Source organism: Gopherus evgoodei, unplaced genomic scaffold (assembly GCF_007399415.2).
Source record: "Gopherus evgoodei ecotype Sinaloan lineage unplaced genomic scaffold, rGopEvg1_v1.p scaffold_40_arrow_ctg1, whole genome shotgun sequence".
In the NCBI taxonomy this organism is placed as follows: Eukaryota; Metazoa; Chordata; order Testudines; family Testudinidae; genus Gopherus; species Gopherus evgoodei.
Window position 1 is genome coordinate 419,245 of NW_022060061.1, and position 22,156 is coordinate 441,400.

The window sequence follows — 22,156 nt, forward strand, 5'->3', positions numbered from 1 at the left end:
CTCATTACAATTTTTTTTCTTCACTTAAAAAATTTCAACTCAGCAAACAAAACACTTGCATGGAGCCGTGTTCCCAGCTGAACCCTGGCGCAGGCCAGGGCACAAGAGCTGCTCCCCAGGGCCTGCAGTAGCAAGCAAGGACCAGAAAAGGGGAAACCAAATCAAGGCAGCATGAAGTAAAAACGAGAACAAAATCCCCAGCAAACAAGACAGCCGAGCTGAGAGAGCCAGGCTCAGCGGCTGCCTGGGGAGCAGAGTAGCAGGAAGGGAATTGGGGCTGAAGCCCAACACAACTGCAGTTACCAATATAGATCAGGCTGGAGATGATCTGTGACTCACCCCAGGCCTTCAGGTAAAAGCAAGAGAGGATGCAGATCAGTGTAGCAAAGGGGGGGGGGGGGGGAAGGCCTGGATGCTGAAAGCTGCTGTGAGGTTGTAGGGTGCAGGATTGGAGTGATGGGGCTTGTGAACCACCAGAACTGTTAGCTCCTGGAAGTCTCCCTGGGGACAGAAAGTTGGAGGGTCTAACGTGGCGCTGGATGGATGCACAGACCAGTGTCTGCAGGACCAGATGCTGGTGTTCATGGACTTGGCTGTGGCCAAGAGAAACATGGTTAAATCCAGTCTGCCTGGCTCCCGGCCCCAGGGGGCGGTGCAGCTCCAAGGAACTGTAAGTGTTCAGAAAAGGACACATTTACAGCAAGTATAGAAAGGGGACACAGCTTGATAGAAATCTCTCTTTACTTTGGAAAGGCAATGTCCAGCTCTCGAGGGTTTGGAAGCCCCACACATACAGCAAGCCAGACAGCATCTACAGTAGAAACATGGTAGCAACTTTATAAACCCCAAATCAAGAGAGTGGGGAGTCTCTATACAAATCCTTCCCCGAGAAAGCAGCTCATCACCCTCCCCTCATTGGGGGCCCGCAGGGCACCGTTCTCAATCACTGGACACCAGCTCGCTGTGCAACTCTGCAGCCTGCTCGACTAAATCGGCTGGCTCACGGCTTGGTCCCTAGGCGTTAACCCATCCAGTTCTCAGCAGCACACACCGTTACGGGCTTGATACCCAAAGCTGCCAACATTGGCTCAGTTGCATGTAATGCTCTATTCAAAATGCAGCTGGAGAGAGGGTGCAGCTGGCTGAATGTCTAGTTCCACACCAAACAAAGGGCGGCCTCGTGTCGGACATCACGAAGCCACAATCACCCTCCAAGCTTGGTCAACAGGAGAGGGAGGTAGAGCGGCTTTCTGGGAAGCAGTGCCCAGAGGGTGCCTGGCTGCAGGGAAAGCAGCTGTTTGCCAGCCAGCTTCTACTGTGAGACTCAGCAAAACAGAAATCAAGGAAAATGTTTGACTCCCCCCACCCCAAAGAAACTTCTAGAACCAAAAGTTCATTCCCAGGAGAGAGAAACTAAAAAAGGAATGACCAGGCTCAGCGACCTTATAACGGACCAAGATTCCTGCTCCTAGCTAGTTAAAAAAGGAAATAAAAACCAAAGCAGGAATTAAAAAGGCAACTTACAAATCTCATTTCCAAACAGAAGTGTAAAACATCAGCATCTGAAGGGTTTAAAAAACAAAACGGAACAGGAATTTGGAGAGGCAGGCGGGGCCCGAGACCTCGAGCTCAGCGTGAGCCTCTAGGGAGCGCTGCATCCCAGACGCAGCTCTGAAGGATTTGAGCAGGGTGGGGCCAGGAACCAGGCAGATCCGGAGTCCTACGGGGTAACTAGACCTCTGTACGGGTACCCCCCCTAGATCGCCGCCTCTGCGCTACCAGAGCTTCCATGCTCACATTCCGGTGAGCAATGGGCACCTGCTGGAGTCACATTCCTCTCTCTGAAGCAGCAGTTTAAGGCAGGGAACGTGCATCTCCCTAGGACTCACTGTCCTCAGGATTGTTTGTAGGCTCCCAGTTACTGCAATCAGAATACAGCACGACCCCAGCAGGTTCCGCCCCACAGAGAGGCACCGAGAACAGCAGAGACGGGCCAGCTTTGTCCTCCCCCCCGCACGGTACATTTGCGGAGTGCTCACCTCTGCTCTGGCTGCCTGTGACGCAGACAGGTGCTGGTTCTGGAATGATGGGGAGGGAGGGAGGGGGAATTGGAAGGGCCCATCCTCCAGCAGGAAGCCTGTGGGGCTTCCCACCCCGCTCAGAGAAGCCAAATGTTTCTCACAAATGTAAAAACCTCAAAATCAAGACTAACGTTAAAAAAAAGTTTGTACAAGATTTACACGCGGAGGGGATGATAGTGCTTCAGCAGGGAGGAGGTTAAAATATCCTCTTCCGCTTCAGGTAGGAGTCTGCATAGTGCCCTCCCAGGCCCTGAGAATGCTGTCCGACATAGCCGCCCTCCGGGCTGGGCTCCGGGGATGGCAGCAGGTGGGAGAAGGCGCGTTTCTGGCCCCCGATCGGAGTCTGGAAAAGACAGCGGGGAGTTGAGCGTCAGCAGACTGGCAAAGTGTGTGAGAGAGCGCGCGAGCTCTGCCCTCATCCCCACAGATACTCACCTTGGAGTGGGAGCCGTGGGAATGGCTGTTTGGTCCCAAGCCCAGGATATTGTCCCCGGTGCCCACAGGTGGCATCCCTACTGCCTGGAAGAGAGAGTCGCCGCCACTGATGTCCCTGTTTACCAGCACTGCATGGGCCCACAAGCACCCTGCAGTTCCACTGTCTCAACACAGCCACTCTCCATTCAAGGGACCCCTCAAAGGCCTATTCCCATCTCAAGGGGCTGGCGGGGCCTAGCATTCTGCACGCACCCCTTACTCTCTCCCCCCTCCCTCTAGGGAACGGGGCTGCAGCTGCGTCTCCGTCTCCTGCCGTGCGACCCTAGTGGCAGATTTTATGGCACTGAATGCAACATCGAGACAGCAGGGAATGTGCCCATTCTCCTCCAGGGAGAGCAGCTCCCTTTGGGAGCTGGCCCAGCGAGTCTTACAGGAAGAGCTGGGCTTCAAATATCAGGCCATTTCTAATCACTACTGGCTGGACCTTCACCCCAGAGGGAAGGTACCAGCCTCCAGGTCCCACTCTTAGCGCTCTACCTCTGTTGTCACTGAGTAAGCGCATCCCTCAGAACTGCCCCTCTGCCTTGAGACCGTACAACTGGCCAGCTTGCTCATCCGCCAGGCGGCTCCATTTCATGGCAGCGCCAGAGCAAGGCGAAGGCCTGGCCTTTTCCATTAAAAGCTAATACCCCACAGCACACGGTCACTGTAAAACCCAGGCTGTGCAGGGCCACGGCAGGTTGGGATCCCCGCCAGGAATCACCAAGCCGGCCTGCCTGGATCCTTGAGTCACCCCGAACTAGTGGAATCCTGAGTGCAAGCGAGCTGACGCACACCCGTCTGCACCCTTAGCAGCCGGAAGCCCAGACACTCTCCCCCGGCACACACAGAAGTGACGTCTCACTTTGTTCAGGTGGCTTTGCTTAAGCCCAGCTTGAAGGCCACTGGTGAAGTAGGAGGTTGGGGATCCTGAGTAAAAGGGCGGCAGGGGTGGCCCCAAGCTGCTCCGCTCAAATCCAGGAGAAGACGACATCTGGAAGAGAAGCGGCTCTGCATCACAAGCTGGATCGAGGCTCGGTTCAGCCCCCTGGAGGCAGAATTGCAGGCTGTGCCTACGTGCTCTGCAGCGTGGAAACAGATCAACGGGTGTGTCTAAGACCCACTACAGGCCCGGGTTAACTGACTTGGCTGTGGGCTGCAGGTCTGAAAATTGCAGTGTAGACGTTTGGGCTGGGTTGGGGATCTGAAACCCCACTGCAGGGAGGTCTCAGAGTCGAGGGCCCAGCCCAAATGTCAACACCGCAATTTTCACCCTGCAGCCTGAGTCAATTGACCCAGACACGGTGCCACAGGTTTTACTGCAGTGTAGACGTACCCAATGAAACCAAGTTCTCTTTGGCGCAAAGGACACAATACCCCCTCTTGCTCAGGGACGGGGGGCTGCTGGGCGGGATCCCCCTTGAAGCAGGCCCACAGGACTCGTGGAAAAGCAAGAACATGCCACCATGGAGCCCGAAGGCCTGGGCTAGCTGAGTACAGAAAGGCGTGACGCTAGGGATTGGCTAATGTGGTCTAACTCACTGGAAATCGAATGTAGACAAGGCAACAGGTACCTCCCTCTGACTCCAGTTACACCCTGCTAGAGACGGTACGTCCTGTCTGCACTGGGCTTTCCAGCGTGATAGCTGGAAGACACTGGCCAACATGACCTAACAGTCACCCTGCGACATCCTGCTCTGGGCAAAGCTGACAGCTGTTCTCTGAGCAGCGAGCAGACACATCACCGACTTTCTGGCCAGCCTGGGAATGATTTCTCCACTTGGCAGCTTGCCCCAACGAGATCCACAAATCAGGCCCTTGTTATCGATACCTTCACAGTAGCCATGGACACATGGGACAGGGAACTGCCTGGTGCCTCTGTGGCAGAGGTGGGAACGATCAGCTGTGCAGTGGTGCTGGGAGAAGCAGGCAGAAAGCTGTGCTGGGCTCACGCAGGGCAGAACTCCACATAACCTGATCCATACCACTTCTAGTGACCTAGGCAGGCTCCTCCCACACCCCAAAACTAGCCAACCAGGGAACCCCGAGAACAGCAGGCCACGCCCCCAGAGAGGCCCAGAAGCTGCAGGGCACCCAAGGGGCTGCACAGAGCCCAGTCTCACAGAGCTGCCAGTCCGGTGCATCGTCACCTAGAAAGAGGGAGGTTCAGAATCCAGGCAGCTGCACTCAGAACAGCCCCACGGCTCAGCTCCTAGCTGAATACCAGCAGAAGTTACCTTGTGCCTACTGTGTCCAAATCCGCCCAGGATGGGTCCAGCGTGGTCCCTCGACTGGGCATACATTCGGGATCCCAAGTCCTTCCAGGAGAAAGGAGAGAGCAAACAAGGCTCTTACATAGGCATTTCCAGAGGCCGTAACACAAGATCAGGTGGGTCAAGGGTGTGCCTGACCAGGGAGGGAGAAAACGAGAAAAGAGCAGGCAGGACGCCTGGGTTCTGTTCCCTGCTCTGCGCTTTAATACCCAGAGGACTCGACTTGTCCCAGCTGAAGTCTGGGCTAAGGCTCTGTCCTGCCGCAAGGTACTTACCGGCTGATAGTCGAAAGCATAGTTGTCTCCTGCCAGCCCGGGAGAGGGCAGTGGTGGGTCAGCCATGGGAGGCTGTGGGATTCTGGGATTGGAAACATTACCGAGCACTCCAGCCTTCAGAGTAAATGCTTTATTGGCACCACCTGCAGAAGAGCGTTACTCATTAACACCAGGGCAGCCGGGCAGATAGCCAAGAGCCCAGCTGCCACAGCTCCCTTTTGAGAGAATTACTGCAGGCTGCCCCGTTACCCAACTGCACTGCTCAGCCCTGCCCTTTGCCCCCAGGGAGAGGCAGCTCTCCCTGGTAACTCGCAGCCCTCGGGATTCCCTTCCCCCGGACGCCCCATGCCTGCTAGAGGGACAGTCCCACACAGTACCGTCGCCCCGTGGGCCATTAGCGGTGCGTTGGAGACGGAGCCTGACCTCGCTTCAGTAATGCCCACAAGGCAAAACTGAAATCATTTGTCCCTCTGTCCTGCCATCCACTGAGTTTAACCCCTAAGCTCGAACACAGCAGGATCTCTGCCCTACCCGAGTCAGGGCAGCATGGTGGACTAATGGTTGCTCCTGCTCTTGGCTCTGACACCAAGTGCCCCTGGGCAAGTGGGGTCCGTGACCCCATGGCAGGAGGTCAACAGGCGAAGTCTGCCCCCACCTCCATTCAAACAGAGTCTCCCAACTGGCGTCTGCCTGACCGAGCCAAGTGCTGGGTCCCAGGCTGGCCTGGTGGTAGCACAGGAGATGCACTGCCGGGCGCTTGTTGGCAGATTCCTAACATCAATCCCTCTCTGCTGTGCAGACAGGCACTGAGCTGAAGCAGGAGTCTAGCCCTACTCCCCCAGGTTTGCAGGCAGAGCCATAGTCTAGTCTGCAGCCCTGCTCTGGTCCCAGCATGGGCAGCTCCCCCCCAGCCAGCTCAGGTTCAGTTCCAGCCTTATCCGCCCCTTTCAGGGCACACTTAGTTGAAGAGTCATGCCGACCCCCATGCTTCTCCTACTGTCAGTTTAAAGGGCAGCAGCCCCCCGCCAGCTCACCTCCCAGGCTATTTGCAGGAAGAAGGCTGTGCAGGTTTAAATAAGGGTTGAGAGGAATCTTGAAGTCTTTGGGCGGCTCTCCCAGCAGTGAGGCCTAGGAGAGAAGGAGTGCCGGGGATTAGTGCTGCTGGACGGTATGCCCCGAGGCAGGCCACTCAGAGGAGCGTCAGGAGGAGAGGAAAATGCACAGGCCGTTCAGATTCCTGCCGACCACTACGTTGCTTTGCCAGGGACAAGAGGCTGGAAGCGTTACAGACTCTTAAGGATGCACCGAACAGACTGGGGAGCAAGCGACATATGGGCAGTGGGAAGTGCTTGTTCTAGGCGGACTCTGAACACAGCAGCTCTTCTTACCCCGTTCTCCACTTGCTTTGGTTTCTGAAGTCCACTGATCACCGATCCCAGGATGGAAGTGGTGAGGCCCCGCAGGGGTGATGGGGTCCCAGGAGATGAGGTCAGCTGGGACACCTGCGTCCCCATTGCCGAGTTCTCTCTCTCTGTCCCCACTGGTCCCAGGAAGGATGCCAGGGGCATGCCCCCCGAAGGCACGATCGGTGACTTCACATGCCCCTGCGTCATGTCAGCAGGCAGAGGCCCCCCTGGGGAGAGGAGATGCCACCGCTTTACAGACAGTCACTCAGCAACCTCTTCACCCACACGCCTGCATCTGAGCCTGAGAACAGCTAGGTGGGCGCCCAGACACCCGCTGCTAGGGTTGGGTCAGCCTCCGCTGCAGGTCCATGCCAAGGGCTCCTACTCCAGAGAGGGCAGAGAGCTCTGACACCAACACACCCCAGCGTTTCCTAAGGGCTCTGCCCTCCTCCAGGGTTATCTGCAGTCCAACATGCCCGTGCTTTAGACCCCGAAGTCAATGCCAGCACAGCAATCTCCAGTGATGCGCACTGCAGCTATTTCTCCATGCGCGAGGCGGCACGGTGAATGGGCAGCGCCCAGGGTGGCAGTAACTGCCAACCCCAGCGTCTGGGATGGGGCATTGCACAGAGAACTGAAGCTGCACTCACATGAGCAGCTGCAGCTCTGCCCAGCATCCAGCACCTGCTGCAGGAATCAAAACACCTGAGCAATCGGCTCGTGCCACAAACCCACAGCGTTACCTGAGGCAAGTTCTCCCAGCAGCGAGCTTCCGGGCTGAGCCGGGGCGGTCGCCAACCCCAAGGTGCTGTGCTGTAGAGAACTGAGAGGAGAGTCCCCCAAGATCCCGGGTTTCTGCAAACAAGAGGCAGGTTAAAGGCCAAGCAGAAGGCACAGCAGGAAACGCGGTTAGTATGAAATGCCAGCGGTGCAGCCAAGCAGTGAGAGCATTGCAAGCAGCCAACCCAAGCAAATCGGAGCCCAAGGTGCACTCAGCTCTGGGCCCTACATGAGCAGTTCATGCACAGCACATGGGGACAGAACCTGCAGAGTACTAGCCTGCCATGCGCTCACTAGCCATGTGCACGTGAAGAATTCCCTAGAGCAGCGGTTCTCAACCAGGAGCGCATGTCCCCTGGGGCACGCAGAGGTCTTCCAGGGGATACAGCAACACATCCAGCTACATATAAAGACTGGCCAAGCCAGTGCACACTGGCATTTCATACAATGACTTGTTTATAGTGCTCTCTGTGCTGAGCAGCAGCTGGGGAGGCCCGGCCAAATACCCGCTGTCCGGTTGCAACCGGGTGACCTTGTGCCAAGAAAGTGCTGTGATCACAGTCCAAGCACATCCCTCCCAGATAAGCAGGGGTCGGACACAGGAGGCTTTGCACGTTTACAGATGGGAGGGGAAGTTGGAGCTTCCCAGGAAAGGAAGAGAAGACAGAAGATCTGGCAAAGTTTGCATGCTCAGGGACCTGACGGGCGGCTGCAGAGAGCAGTTCTAGCTACCGTTTCCCAAGGGAGCGGGCTGGAAGCTCAGCTGGCACTGGAGTGATCTAAACACAGCACAGCTTGTTAGCACAAGCACTCGCTGGCTCTCTTCCCCGGAGAGGGGGACACACCACAGCCGCTGCTTGTCTTTCCAGAGCACTATTTGCATTTCAAAGCTCTCCCTGGAGGGGCCGCAGGGAGACGGCTGCAGCAATTTCATGGCTCTTTAAACAGATAAACCACCGAAAATAGAAACCAGATTACTCCCACGCAGTGCCCTCCCTTCTGTCCAGACTGCTTGCTTCCCTAGAACCAAGAGGCCAGCTCAGCTCACCCCAAATCCTGTGCCACTAACAAATGGAGATGTTAGCACTGTCCAAGAGAACCAGCGCTGAGAGGCCCGGCCCCGCTTGCGCCACGGCACAGATCTCACGATGCCACAGCTGAATGCAGCCATAGGCCTGGTCGGCACACACTCTTCCACTGGCAGAAGCCCTGCTTAGGCAGCAGCACATTAACTGAGCCTTACCCATGAGGCAGAGAGGGACTCCACTCAGACGGATACTACCAAGCCCAAAGAGATGCTCAGATCATTAGAGGTTAGGTTGCGACCTGCGACATGCCCAGCCCAGAACCCCCTTACAGCCCTACACAGGCCCTTGGATCCAGGGGCCACACCCCTGCAAATGGGAGGGAGGGGATGGCTGGAGACCTTACTACTCCCTAAAGCCACAGGCAGGGCTGCAGCAACCCACTGCTGGTACAGCTGGGATCCTGCTCCTGGGGAAGTGCAGTGGCAAGGCACCCACTGATTTCCATGGCAGCAGGGTCAAACCCCTAGACCAGCAGGAAGTGCTGACTTCTCAGGAGCAAGGTGGTGACAGGAGACATTTTGACAGGTGTGGGTGTCTGCCCCCCAGGACAGTGCAGTTTACACACCAGCCCGAAAGGTCAGCGCATGAGTGGAATTCGGACCAGGCCTGAGGGTGCATCTGGCGCTGCGTCTCCACACCACACACACACACACACACACACAGGAAGCCCTCTACCACTCACATGGAGTACAGCCTGGTTCTCCTTGTTCTGCAGCAGCTGCGTCCAGACCTGGTTCTGCAGTAACAGGGAGCTCCCAAGCAATGCCTTCTGGGGCAGAAACCAAAGCAAGACAGACAGACCAGAAAGACAGATCACTTCATGAACCGGGGCAGCTAAAGGAGCAGATGTTAGTGAAGAACAGCTAGAGTCAGCATTAAGCCAGCCTCCAAATGCCCAGATTGACACCAGCCACTCTGGGGAGGTGGGGAACGCCGCTAGGAGCAACACCAGTCAACGAGGGTGAAAGAGAGCGAGGCTAACAGACAGGAAAGTATAACGGGGCAGCGCAGGGCGCCACTGACAGAGATAGAGTTCGGATTCAGTTCTCCAGCTGTAGGTTTGGTGGGCCAGAGCTCAAGGCCAATGTTTTCGGAGGTCATGCAGTGTGTCTGTATGCCCGGGTGCACACTGTGTGAGATTTGTGTACCCGACCAGAGCTATGGGATGAGTCAGGCCCGGGGCATCTCAAGCTAGGCACACAACATAAGAACGGCTGTACTGGGTCAGAGCAAAGGTCCATCCAGCCCAGTATCCTGTCTACTGACAGTGGCCAATGCCAGGTGCCCCAGAGGGAGTGAACCTAACAGGCGATGATCAAGTGATCTCTCTCCTGCCGTCCATCTCCACCCTCTGACAAACAGGGGCTAGGGACACCATTCCTTACCCAGCCTGGCTAAGAGCCATTAATGGACTTAACCGCCATGAATTTATCCAGCTCTCTTTTAAACCCTGTTATAGCCCTAGCCTTCACAACCTCCTCAGGCAAGGAGTTCCACAAGTTGACTGTGCGCTGTGTGAAGAAGAACTTCCTTTTATTTGTTTTAAACCTGCTGCCCATCAATTTCATTTGGTGACCCCTAGTTCTTGTACTATGGGAACAAGTAAATAACTTTTCCTTATCCACTTTCTCCACATCACTCATGATTTTATAGACCTCTATCATATCCCCCCTTAGTCTCCCCTTTTCCCAGCTGAGGAGTCCTAGCCTCTTTAATCTCTCCTCATACGGGACCTGTTCCAAACCCCTAATCATGTTAGTTGCCCTTCTCTGAACCTTTTCTAGTGCCAGTAGATCTTTTTTGAGATGAGACCACCACATCTGTACGCAGTATTCGAGATGTGGGCATACCATGGATTTATATAAGGGCAATAAGACATTCTCCATCTTCTTCTCTATCCCTTCTTGAATGATTCCTAACATCTTGTTTGCTTTACTGACTGTTGCTGCACACTGCGTGGACGTCTTCAGAGCACTATCCACGATGACTCCCAGATCTCTTTCCTGACTCGTTGTAGCTAAATTAGCCCCCATCCCACTGTATGTATAGTTGGGGTTATTTTTCCTCAATGTGCATTACTTTACATTTATCCACATTAAATTTCATTTGCCATTTTGTTGCCCACTTAGTTTTGTGAGGTTTTTTTGAAGTTCTTCACAGTTTGTTTTGGTCTTAAATATCTTGAGCAGTTTAGTATCATCTGCAAACTTTGCCACCTCACTGTTTACTGCTTTCTCCAGATCATTTATGAATAAGTTGAAAAGGATTGGTCCGGGGACTGATCCTTGGGGAACACCACTAGTCACTCCTCTCCATTCTGAAAATTTACCATTTATTCCTACCCTTTGTTCCCTGTCTTGTAACCAGTTGGATTCAGTGGCCACTTCTGAAAGTCTGGCTGTTATTCAGCTTCTCCCTTCACAGAAGGGCCTGTTTATAACTGGGTGGGGGCGATTTCCTCCCACTCCCTTGAAGCGGGATGTAGCTAGTAGAGGGCATGGTTAAAACACTGCTCAGCCACAGAAGAGCTCGGTTCTACTCCTGGCTGCAGCAGACCTCCTAGGGGTGCCGTGAGAATAGATCTGCTAGTGTTCTTGAGGTGCTCAAGTGATGGGAGCAATATACATACAGAGACAAGCACAGGAAATTCTTAAGTCTGAAGCAGAGCCGCTTCCAGGACAGTACAGGAGTGGCTTGTGCGAGTACCTGCTGTGCTTGCGTTTGGTTCTGCAGAGCGAGCTGAAGAAGAGCAGCAGAGAGGGCTGGGTTGGTCACGAGTGGCATGGATGGGGGGGCCCCCAGGATTCCTGCGAAGAAAAAGGATAAGACCCTTTTGATACTGGCTGCCAACACACTGACAGTGCCGACTTTCGCATGGAGAATGGTGGCACGGGCCCTCTAGCAACGAGGCATTGTCCAGAGTGGGACGGAATGCCTTGTTCCCAGCCTGTGTCCCACCACTTGGCACCTCTGCCTTGGTCTGCACGGCTCCCCCAAGTGATGCGAGATCCTGGGCTAGCACCATGCAAATACAAACAGGAAGGCACGTGTGCGCCATGTCAGTGCTGCCAGCAGAGCTGAGAATTTGAGCAGGCCCCGGACAAGACGGGAACAAGCTTGAAGTGTCAGACACCTGGGTTCTTACGCAGCGTACACATAGCTCAATAGGAGAACGCTGGGCTCTGTGGCTGGCTGCTGGCCAGCCTCTCTGGAGCCCCATAGAGGGTTACAAGCCTGGGCTTGCTACGGACTAGCTAAACAGGCTCAGCCTCGAGCCTATTCTCTGCTTCCAGCCACGGTCGGTTGCTTTCCTTCTTATGAAGGAGCAGCGTAGTCATCCAGCTAAAGAGCGACTGTGACCATCGGTACAACCCTCCACCTGCTCCCGCTCTTAGAGAAGAGTCAGCACAGAGGGAATCTAGCTGTCTGGGGAGCTCTGGGCGGCACTCACAGTACCCCATGGGACCTGTTCCCTACAACAGCTACACCAGGGCTGTAGCCCCACGTAAGAAAGCCCATTGCTCATTCTTACCCTGTTTTCCACCAACGGCTCCGTGAAGTAGGGGGTTGAGTAAGAGCTGGATCGAAGCGGGGTTCCCCAGACTGTTAAGAATCTGAAGGATATTGGGCTCTGGAAGGAGCCCTTTCCCACGATTAAGTGCCTTAAAAAAAAAAAGTTGCAGATGTCAGAGTCTGAATCTCTCTATTCCATTATGGCAGCATCCAGAGAGCCCAGGCAAGGTCGTGCCAAGCGCTGTACACACAGTGCCAGACTCACCCAGGTATTGAGGCACCTAAAGATGCAGATGTAGTCCCATTCGGCACCACAATATGCCTGAGTGAGTTACGCACCTGATCCCATTGACGTTCCACTGGAAATCAGGTGCCTCACCTGGCAAAACACCATCACCACCATCCAGGACCTCCCTGCAGCTCCAAGAGCCTAAAAACCTTTGTCAACCTGGCTCAAGAGGGTTTGACATTTGTTCTGGAACGAGATTTGAAGAGCCGGGGGAGAGAGAACTGACTAACCAAGAACTTCAGCAGAAGCTGAGAGGAGTCTGAATTACACAGTTGCACTTGACAATGGGAGCTCAAGCAGCGCATTCAGCAGGAGTTTGGGCGAGCAGCGGAAGAGCATGAAGCCAGGTCACTAACATTCCTAGCACAGACAAACCCTGCGGTACGGGAGTGGCCAGCGATGTCAGGCTGGTGTTTGTGATGGAATAGTTCAGTGCTGGAGTTGTAAAGCAAAGATACGCTGCTCTTTTTGAGAGCAGGATCCGGGCTTCAGCTTGAGGAAGAAATTGGGCTAGTAATGATTGATTGTGACCTAACAGCTTTCACTGCCCACCCTCCCCAATCTGCAAAACTTCATGGGTCTTTTCGAATCTTACCTTGCACAGGAAGTGAGCACTTAGTACGTGGAAGTTGCAGGACACTGGCCCGCAGGGAAAGTGGGACATTCTGCTTGCTAGAAAGGAACTGGAATCCAGAGCTCAGAACATTTTACAGTCCATGTCTCAGGTGCAGAGAGACAGGGCAGATGCCTCGTCCCCTCTGAGCCTGGAAAGTGAGCATCAAGGCTCTCCATACAGAACAGCCTGTCGGTTTCTGTAGTGACAACACTGCCATGTTAGATTTTCCTGCTGTGAATTAGCAGTACGTTAATTTGTGTCCTGTTTCCTTCAGTCCAGCTGAGTGCTAGCAGTATCTGCACTGGCTTTGCACACAAACTGCCCCCTGTAACTAACACTGGATGCCCACAAGCGGTAGCTACAGCCTACAGAAGGAAGAGCTGTGGGCAGAGAGTTGTTGGACCAGGCACCATGCCAGTGGTGTGAACTAGGCCTGATCTAGGCTGCAGATCTGGCCTTGGAAAGGTGCAAGGAGCAGCCCCTGGGGTCTCCGGACAGAGCTGTGAACAGACTGCAGTGCAAATGCAGGGGAAGGGGGAGGTAACGGCACAGTTTGCCTGAGCAGGGTTGGATAAGTAGCCTTACCGTCGCCTGTGCAGCTATCAGGGCAGCCAGCATGCTGCGCCCAGGAGGGCCTGGGGCACAGAAGGAGACGCGGATGTGGTTCCCAGCGAGTGGCAGGCCATCTGTGGCCTGCTGGACCATTTCTGCTATCTCTGCCGACTCATACTCCAGGACTCCAAAGCCTTTCAGCTGGCCATCCTGACCGTACGCCAGCTACACAAAAACAAGGCAGTGAAAAGGAGGCTTAGTACAATAGGGAGAGGACACTGGCTGCTATTGCACGAAGGCCAGAGGCACTGTGTGCTAGCCGGGGCTGACAGGGCCAGGGGCTTTCAGACCCTTCAGGCTGTGAATTTTCACAATCTGCATCCACACAATTGGAAGCTTAACACACCTGGATCTCAGGCCTGGGCACTGAGACCTTACAATGGGCCCTAATGGAGCTCAAAGCCCTGGGCTGAGCAGGGAGCGTGCCAACGCAGGCAGGCAGGAGACACCATGTCATCCAGAAACTCACTGGTTTCGGTTTGGATTTTCAAAGGGATTTGGGCACCCAACTGCTTTAGGACTCTCTGCTCTAAAGGCCATGCCTGCCTCACAGAGCCGTGTTTCACCAGACTGGTTTAACTGCAAAGCATTTAGCTACACAATCTTTTCGTTCCTTAAGGCAGGGAGCCTCAGATCATTTCCCCTCCCTTTCTTCGAAGGAAAGCTGGAGGCTGTGAGCCGGATGGCTGCGTCCCAGCACATGGGAGCAGGTACGTTCTAGATGACTGAACAGATACTAGACCGATGGCACAAGGACAAGTCATTTCCACACTGGTGTCAGGGAGCCAGATGGCACTTTCCAGTGGGACACCCCACAGGTCACTTTCAGGACCTACCCAGACATGCAAATTTACACTTGTTGTTTTACTAGTGAAAGGCCAGGACCTGAACCTTTACACCCCTGAAAGATCCTAGCTAGGTAGGGAACCCCCTAACCTCACTGCCTTCATTAATCTTGGCTAGCTAACCCAGCCAGGAACTGCCCCAGGGCAAGATCCAACCGGCCCCGCCAGCCTGGGGGGAGCCTTTCAAAGGCAGCACTAAGGCATTCGGGGTACAGATCGCATCTTCCATCTAGGCCAGGTCTGGACTGAAAAGCTCTGGCTGGCTCAGTGATCATAGAATATCAGTGTTGGAAGGACCTCAGGCGGTCATCCAGTCCCACCCCCTGCTCAGAGCAGGACCTACCCCCAACTAATGTTCACTGGGGTGAGATTGTTTTATGATATGTTTTTATTCCAGCAAAAGCCCTAGCACAGATACAGTCATACCAGAAAAAGGGCTTTTGCTGGCATAGCTGGCTTCACTCGCGGAACCAGCATAAGCTATACCAGCAAACGCTCTCTTGCCAGCCTAAGCTGCGTCTCTACCAAGAGGCTTTGCTAGAATAACCACTCTGGCGAGGCTTTTCTAGTGCAGACTAGGCCTCAGCACACACTACAGATTGTACGGGGCCAGGTCTCGACAACACCATCAGATCCAGCATCATGAACACAAAGGAAACCCACCCCTGGGGCTGAGCGCCTCACCTGGCAGAAGGTCGGGGCAGAAATTGCTGAGAAGACCTGCCTCAGCTCCTCCAGGTCACTGTAGTTATGGGGTAATTTGCCCACACACAAGCACTTGGAATGAACCAGGTCTACAGTCAGCTGGTTGACATCGGTCCAGTGAACATACAGAGTCTGCGTCCCCAGCTGCTTGCCCAGCAGCTCAGATTTTGCTCTGGCTGCTGAGTCCTTTTTCATGTATTCGACGAAACCATAGCCTTTGGAGTGGCCCGTCTTCTCACTGTACACCAAGAAGCAGCGCTCCAGGTTTCCAAAAGGCCGAACCAGCTCCTCAAATTGCTGTTGCGTATAGAGCCGGGGGAGGTTGGCAATGCACAGGAGGGCATCGGTGGGCTGCAGCTGCACAGAGATCTCCTTGTCCCGGAGCTTGGTCAAGTGGAATTTCTGGATGGCCGACTCGGCCTGTTCCCCATTCAGCAAGGTGACAAACGCTGCAAGCAGAGAAGTTATGATAAGAAACCCTGTAACCCAGCAGCAAGCACCTGGCTAGTGCATCACACCTTCAGTGCCACTCCCACACCAACTCCAGAGTCACACCACATTGTCCATACCCACACATCCAGCCACCCAGTGTTAGCGGCTCCAGACTACTAGAAAGGGCTCAACTCCCCACGAAGCAGTCACTTAGACTGTCGGCTAACAGCGTGTGCTGGCACAGTAGCCATCTTGCTTAGAAGATGCATCATGTACTCATGCTCTCTATCAGCCTCAGGACAAGGCAGAAATCTTGGTCTAAGCACTGGAACACTGTAAACAATATTAACAGAGGATCAGTCTGCAGGTGTCCTACAGGCCCAGATGCTAGCACGCCATGTCCTAACTCCCTGGGCAAATGGCCCAACAAGGAGGAGACTGGGAACATCCAGTGATTGCTAGCAGTGCCCAATACGTAATGGCAGTGCGAGGCTTAAGCCATTCGCATCCCAACCTCCACCCTGACAGACAGATGGTGAATGGCCTGGGGTGAACAGCCCAGCCTAACAGCAACCTCCACCTTGACAGGCGGTGAATGGCCCAGCAGCACAGTCACCTCACGCAACCCCACAAGCCTTTTCTGTCCACAGGAACCTTTAGCTGCACAGATTGTACAAGTGTCAGAGAGGCAGAGCAGCTGCAAAGTGCTGCCTTGAAGAGTCTGCAAGGAGAGTCGGGCTGGCTTGACTGAAAATCCATCAGGTCAGCACTGCACAGGAGGAGCAGTCCTGGGGGTTCCATAAAGGCCCATGTTGCATGTGCAACATCTGCTGGGGCTGCAAGCCCCACAGCCCAAGTTTCCTGACAGATGATGTTAGCCCCCTCACCAATAAGATCCAGTGTGCACAGCTGAAGGAAGACCTACCCAAAGAACAGTAAGAAAAACAGTCCCATCACGGCCAGAGAACTACATGGCAAACTGTGTTTACTGAGGCAGATTAGCACTTGGACAAAGCAAATCCACATTTTAACAAAGTGCAGGCACCATACCCCCTCCAGAACACCAGGCCACAGAGAAGCTGTCCTGAGGTCTTGGAGCTGGGAAAAGGATCCATTCGCTCACACAGCACCTGTGGGCGAGCTGCACAATAGCTGCGTCCTGACATAGATCAGCCTCAGTCTGAGAAGATTCAACATTTATTTAGATAGAATGACCCTTCGTGAGAGATCTGCTCTCTGCAACAGAAGCTTACTCACCAGTGCCTTTGTACTTGTCCACAAAACAGTACTTCAGTTCATAGTCGCTCAGCAGATCATGAACCTCCTGCATAAACAAAGTCAATGAGAAATCTGCTCCGTAGGACAGAAGTGACATGACCTCTTGCATTTAACAGCCCCAGAGAAAAGCCTCACCTGCCCTCCATTCCCAAGCAGAGCCAGTTAGGACTGCTCCTCATGGCAGAATTCTCCAGAACCCTAATTAGCTAGTGGGAAAGGGCAGCAGGTCATACCCCCAGCACAGCCAGGGAGAGCAGAGTCCATCAGCAGCAGGGCTGACTATAAAAAACAAATAGGGCTAGTTCTCACAGCCACATTCCTGCAGAGCTGAAGGTCTCGGGCATTTCCTGCCTCAGAAATACTTACCTGCATTTGGGCAGATCTGGGTTACATGCCTGAGTAAACAAGGCCCAACGGCGCACACCTCAAACTGCTCCAGCTAGCCAGCTTTTCACAGAACTGGTTTTAACAACTCCCTCTGGTTTCATGGGACTCAGGTCAAGGCAAGACCTGTGGCTGGTAGTTTGAATGGGAAGTGCCACAGAAAGTCACAATCTGGCCTTGCTGCTGCTACTTCAGTCCTTGGGTTTATAAGTCGAGTTCAGTATGGACACAAGAAATTGCTCACCATGCACATTAGATGCATTTGTACCTCCTGAGACACCTCTTCTAGTCCCAACCAGCTTAGGGCCCCTAGAAAAGTGATTAGACTCAGTCTGAGTTCAGATGCTCCTATGCACTGCCTGGTTCCCAGGGTTAACCCTCAAACACGATTAGTTTCCATTGCAGCAATGACTGGCCTTTCAAACCAAGAAGGCTTTTCTCCATCTTCATAGCATGGGAAGGCAGGTTGGACACTGCTGCATGCTCACGGGGCGTGCAATCCATGCCTCTGCTGTAGTATTTAGATTGAATGCTCACATTCCTGTGTCACACCAAGGGCAGTGTTCTGAAATGGGTACGTGTGCAGTGGAATTCTCCAGCTGGGAGAGCAAGGGCCAGCTGGGCACAGTCAGGGGGCAGCCCTGGGAGCTGCGTTTTGTTGTGGAGGGATTGGCTAAACAGCAAGTTGCTACAGTGGACCTAAGTCACTTAGTGGGACCAAAAAAAAAAATCGGACCCATTGAGTGAGAACAAGATGCAAACTGTGAGAAATCCTGCTACTGATGCCAATCCTTTAAACATACAGCCTCAAAACCCTGTGGTTGATGTGCAGCGAGCACTCAACGTTGCCGTTTTGTCTGCCTCAGAGAAACCTCCCATCCCAACGATATAGCGTGTGTATCATAGGAGTGGCACAATCTCATCAACCCAAGAACAAGCAGCCTATTTGTCAACACAAACATTGGGTGTTTTGCCAGAGCACTACCCTGAAGTTACACACACTTCTCCTTTCAGATAAGCATCTTCAAACCAGTGAGTTAATATCTCCATGTTACAGCTGCCTCAGGCAGCAAATTTCATGTAATGCTTTGCACAAGACTTTGCCCTTCTCTAGCAGCTCCCAGCTAAGCAGCTCAAGTGACTTATAAACCTTGAGCCTTTCACTCCTCACCAGCAGGTGGTTCTCTGTGTTTTACAGACAGAGAAATGGAAGCATTGAGAGAGATGACATAACTTGCCCTAGATGAAATTGCAAGTCCTTGGTAGAGCTAGAAACAAAGTCCTGAAATCTTGACTCTGGCTCCCTGCTCCAGCCATGAGTGTGACTACCTTCAAGAAAACCCACACGCAGAAGTGGATGAGCAAGATTCTGTGTGCAACCCCAACTTTCACAAAGGACACCTAAGCTGTCTGAGACATATCAGAGAAAGCACTGTACATTGCCCTTCCAATGCAAGCCTACTGACCTACGGGAGGGACTGCCCCTTGCTCAGTTTCTTGTGAGACCAATTACACGTGCTTCTGGAAAGCCAGATGCGACGAACTGGAAATGTTCTTGCTCTGAATACTGTGTTGGTGCCTCAGTGTCCCCTATGCAGTTCTTAAGTATCTAGGTGGTGAAATAAGGGTGTGTGATTGCTAAAAAGCAAAGGGCCAGTGCATCTAAATGCCTGACACTCTGTCTCCTAGCAACTGATGGCCTGGGCCCCTTCTCTGCAAAGGTGTCAGCTGAAGGTGTCAGAGAACAAAGGGATCAGGTGACCTCCTGGTCCAGGAAAGGAGCTGAGCACAGGAGGGGCTGGAGGGGATTGTTAGTCTAGAGCTGGCTGGGGACTACAAGTGAGGGCAGACGTGGGGGTCTGGCTCACTGCCCCCCAGAATGGACCCGGCCGAGGGGTCCGGTTTGCTGTACCTACAAGCTCCGTTTTAGACCTTCTTCCTGTCATCGAATAAACCTCTTATTGGCTGGCTGAGAGTCAACGTCTGACTGCAAAGTGGGGGTGCAGGACCCCGTGGCCCCCCCAGGACCCCGCTGGGTGAGGCTCGCTGTGGGAAGCGCACAGAGGGGCAGAGGATGCTGAATGCTCCAAGGAGAGACCCAGGAGGTGAAGCCGTGAGAGCTTCTTGCCCTGCAGACAGTCTGCTCCAAGGGAGAGGAGGCTCCCCAAAGTCCTGGCTGGCTTGGTGGGGAGCAGTTCCAGAGCATCGCCCGGGGACTCCATGACACCAGGCCACCACACTTGGAAGGCAATGGACAGCATCAGGAAGTCAAGTGACCAGCTGAACAATGAGAGCAGGTCATGGGATCAAACCATTACCTGCTGGCCTGATGAGCTGATTCTGTGGAACAACAATAGAAGTGTGTTCACTAGGATTTCCTGCAAAGTCCCATTGTCCTTCCTAACAGCCAGGTCACCTCATCCAAGCGCCCATGCAGGGAGCTGAATAGAAACGTTCGCCAGGCTGAAGAGAGGACAAGAAAGCACGGTGCTTTTATGGCACAGGGCCCTGTGTTGCTTCTTATGCAGGAGATGGTCTACGAAAGACTAAAGCTGTGTTAGATTTTGGAGCAAATGTAAAAGTTCACCAAGTTCTGGGTTTTGCAACAACGTGAAATTCAGACCAACTCCAGTAAAAGACTGATGATTGTGGAAATTTACTGTTCTGCACTTTGAGTAGTGCAACATTTCCAGTTTCACGATGAAATGAGGCGCTATTGACTACGTTTCTCTTGGTGTTTGAGGATTCACTTGAACCAGACACTCAGGTGATGAGATCTCATGAGCTCTAGTTGTTTGCACAAACCCTTGAGAAGCAAAAATCAGATTTCCTACTCCCTAATCAGGATTGGAAAAAAATCAGTCTGGTTAGATGAGACCTGCTCCTCCTTCAGAGTTCTTGAGAATCAGTCAGTTTAACAAATCAAAACAAAGCAGCAACTAAATTTGAAAAATACACTTGTCTAAAAAGAAACACTCTATACCACACAGACATAGCCTGCAATATAGATTAAATTTCTTGTCCAATAAAGTGAGGAAGAAAAGACGAGTATAATTTGGGGAGACAAGAGTAGGCTACAGAAAGGCAGCCTGCCACGAGATCAGAAGCAAACAGACTTGGACACGCAGTATAAAAATTCATTTCTATTGTGATGCCTCCTCCCAAACTGAGTATCCCTGAACTATTTAAGTTTAGCAACAATTGTAACCCTTTAACTACCTGATACACTTAAAGACTCAGAGTTTGAATGCTGGCTCGCTAACTTTCCCAAGAGCACTGGGCAAGTCACTTCCCCACTCTGCATCCCAGCTGCAAAACAGGAAAACAACCTGTGGCAGATTTAGGGGTTGAGAGAGTTAGTTGATGTTCTTAAAGTGCTTTGAGACCACAAAGTCCATTTTTTGTGGGTGTGGAGGAAGTAGGATGTCAATTCACGTCTCAACCAAGGATTACAGAGACACAAGCCAACCAGCACAGGATCAGCAAATAGCATAAATGGCCTGTTCAACTCTACTACTGCATCATCCAGGAGCTGTTTAAAGATTCTAATCACTGCCTGAGACATCAACTGAAGTTTTATAGTTTAAGCCAACAAGGAAGCAGCTGACAGCCACCTGAACATCCAGGTGTCCCTGGTGAGGAGTGAGGAATCAGACCTGGACACCAGAAGGGGCTGGGAAGGGAGACACTTGTCACACCCCTCAACTTCAGAAAGTAGCTGACCTCCGGTTACAGCTGAGGGGCTGTTCCATGAGCTAGGGATAAGAAAAAGCTTCACCTATTTTGTGCTGTTACTATCCCTGCTTCTTGAATCCAACTCCTCCCTCCCCATCTGCATCCCTAATTTTCCCTGACTGGTCAGACTTGCGGCCCAGGCCCCCACGTTTCGCCCCCAAGATCGACACCTCTGGGACCCACCAGCTCTCCCCCACCCCAGTAGTCACATCCTCACCCATCCGCTGCTTGATCACATTCCCACCCAAATACCAGCCCGTCCCCCCGCAGTTCAACCGAGTCTGGTTCAGCCTCCCCCCTCCAGGGGCTGGGTAGTGACGTTTCCACTCCCTGATCCCCACTCGCAACCCCCCCCCACGCCCCGTTACCTGTTTGGTCACGTGCTCGGCTGGCTCCCCCCCCCCAACTTGGCTAGTCACGTCCCCACCCCCTCGGGGTCCCCCCCCCGAACCAGGCGGGTCACGTCCCCGCCCCCCCCAGAACCAGGCGGGTCACGTCCCCGCCCCCCCCGGTACCTGGTTGGTCACGTCCCCGCTTCCCCCCCCAGTACCAGGCGGGTCACGTCCCCGCCCCCCCCGGTACCTGGTTGGTCACGTCCCCGCTTCCCCCCGAACCAAGCGGGTCACGTCCCCGCCCCCCCAGTACCAGGCGGGTCACGTCCCCGCCCCCCCCCGGTACCTGGTTGGTCACGTCCCCGGGCAGCCCCCGGATCAGGACCTTGCGGCGGTTGCGGAACTGGTGCGAGCTCCGCTCCAGGCGGCTCCGCACCTCGGCCGGGTCCAGCGAGGGCAGCTCCTCCTCGGGGACTCGGTCCGGGCCCGGCTCCGGCCCGGGGGGCTCCGGGCTGGGGACCGACGCGGCGCCTGACACGGAAACCGCCGCCATCTTGGGAACCCTCCGCCTCCTGAGACCATAGAGCGGGAGACGGCCAGAAAAGAGAGGGGCCAATATCCCGCCCCCCTATTGGACCATCGTAACCCCGCCCCTCCACCAGCAGCCCACAGCTCACTGGCCGGAGGAATAACATCCCGTCTGCTCATTGGCCAGCGACACAAACCACCCGCTAGCATCCGCGCTTTCCATTGGTCAGTAGAGCCCACCGGCACGAGTATCGCGCCGATTGATTGGCCAGGGTAGGGCGAGCATTCGGTCGCCGCTTTTGTGATCCCCACTGCCCCCCTGGTGACCCCTGTCCCCCATTGCGTCACTGAGTCCGCCCCTTACTCGAGTGTCCCCCACTGACCCCCATCCACCCCTCCCCCACTGACCCCCCACCAGAGCCAGCCCCCTTCTGCCCCCATCCACCCCCACTGCCCCCCAGTGACCTGTCCCCCATTGCGTCACTGAGTCCGCCCGTGACTCGAGTGTCC

General features: G+C 54.0%; 1 protein-coding gene across 4 annotated transcripts; it reads right to left on the reverse strand.

The window, feature by feature from the left end:
* Window positions 1-21,686, reverse strand: RAVER1 (ribonucleoprotein, PTB binding 1). Of its 4 annotated transcripts, none has more exons than XM_030545870.1 (15): window positions 21,465-21,686; window positions 16,647-16,713; window positions 14,937-15,406; window positions 13,381-13,572; window positions 11,910-12,039; window positions 11,084-11,184; window positions 9,060-9,143; window positions 7,253-7,364; window positions 6,492-6,736; window positions 6,138-6,231; window positions 5,104-5,246; window positions 4,793-4,873; window positions 3,421-3,549; window positions 2,517-2,600; window positions 1-2,424 (listed from the first exon to the last, which is right to left on the reverse strand). In XM_030545870.1, exons 1-15 carry the CDS (start codon window positions 21,669-21,671, stop codon window positions 2,278-2,280), a joined length of 2,286 nt encoding a protein of 761 aa, XP_030401730.1. In that variant the 5' UTR covers window positions 21,672-21,686; the 3' UTR covers window positions 1-2,277. The 4 variants fall into 4 exon arrangements, with proteins under 4 accessions (XP_030401730.1, XP_030401729.1, XP_030401732.1 ...); XM_030545869.1 differs by having other exon boundaries at window positions 9,060-9,146; XM_030545872.1 differs by lacking the exon at window positions 9,060-9,143.
* Between the last annotated feature and the right edge of the window lie 470 nt (window positions 21,687-22,156).

What these genes read in the sequence shown, in the direction of transcription:
- RAVER1 (XM_030545869.1), bottom strand. Translation starts at nt 21,671, where the DNA reads ATGGCGGCGGTTTCCGTGTCAGGCGCCGCGTCGGTCCCCAGCCCGGAG. An exon ending in CCGGGGACGTGACCAACCAG is followed by an intron (nt 16,714 to 21,464) that starts GTACCGGGGGGG and finishes TTGTTTATGCAG; the next exon opens with GAGGTTCATGATCTGCTGAG. An exon ending in AGCCGTTGGTGGAAAACAGG is followed by an intron (nt 11,185 to 11,909) that starts GTAAGAATGAGC and finishes TTTTCTTCGCAG; the next exon opens with GAATCCTGGGGGCCCCCCCA.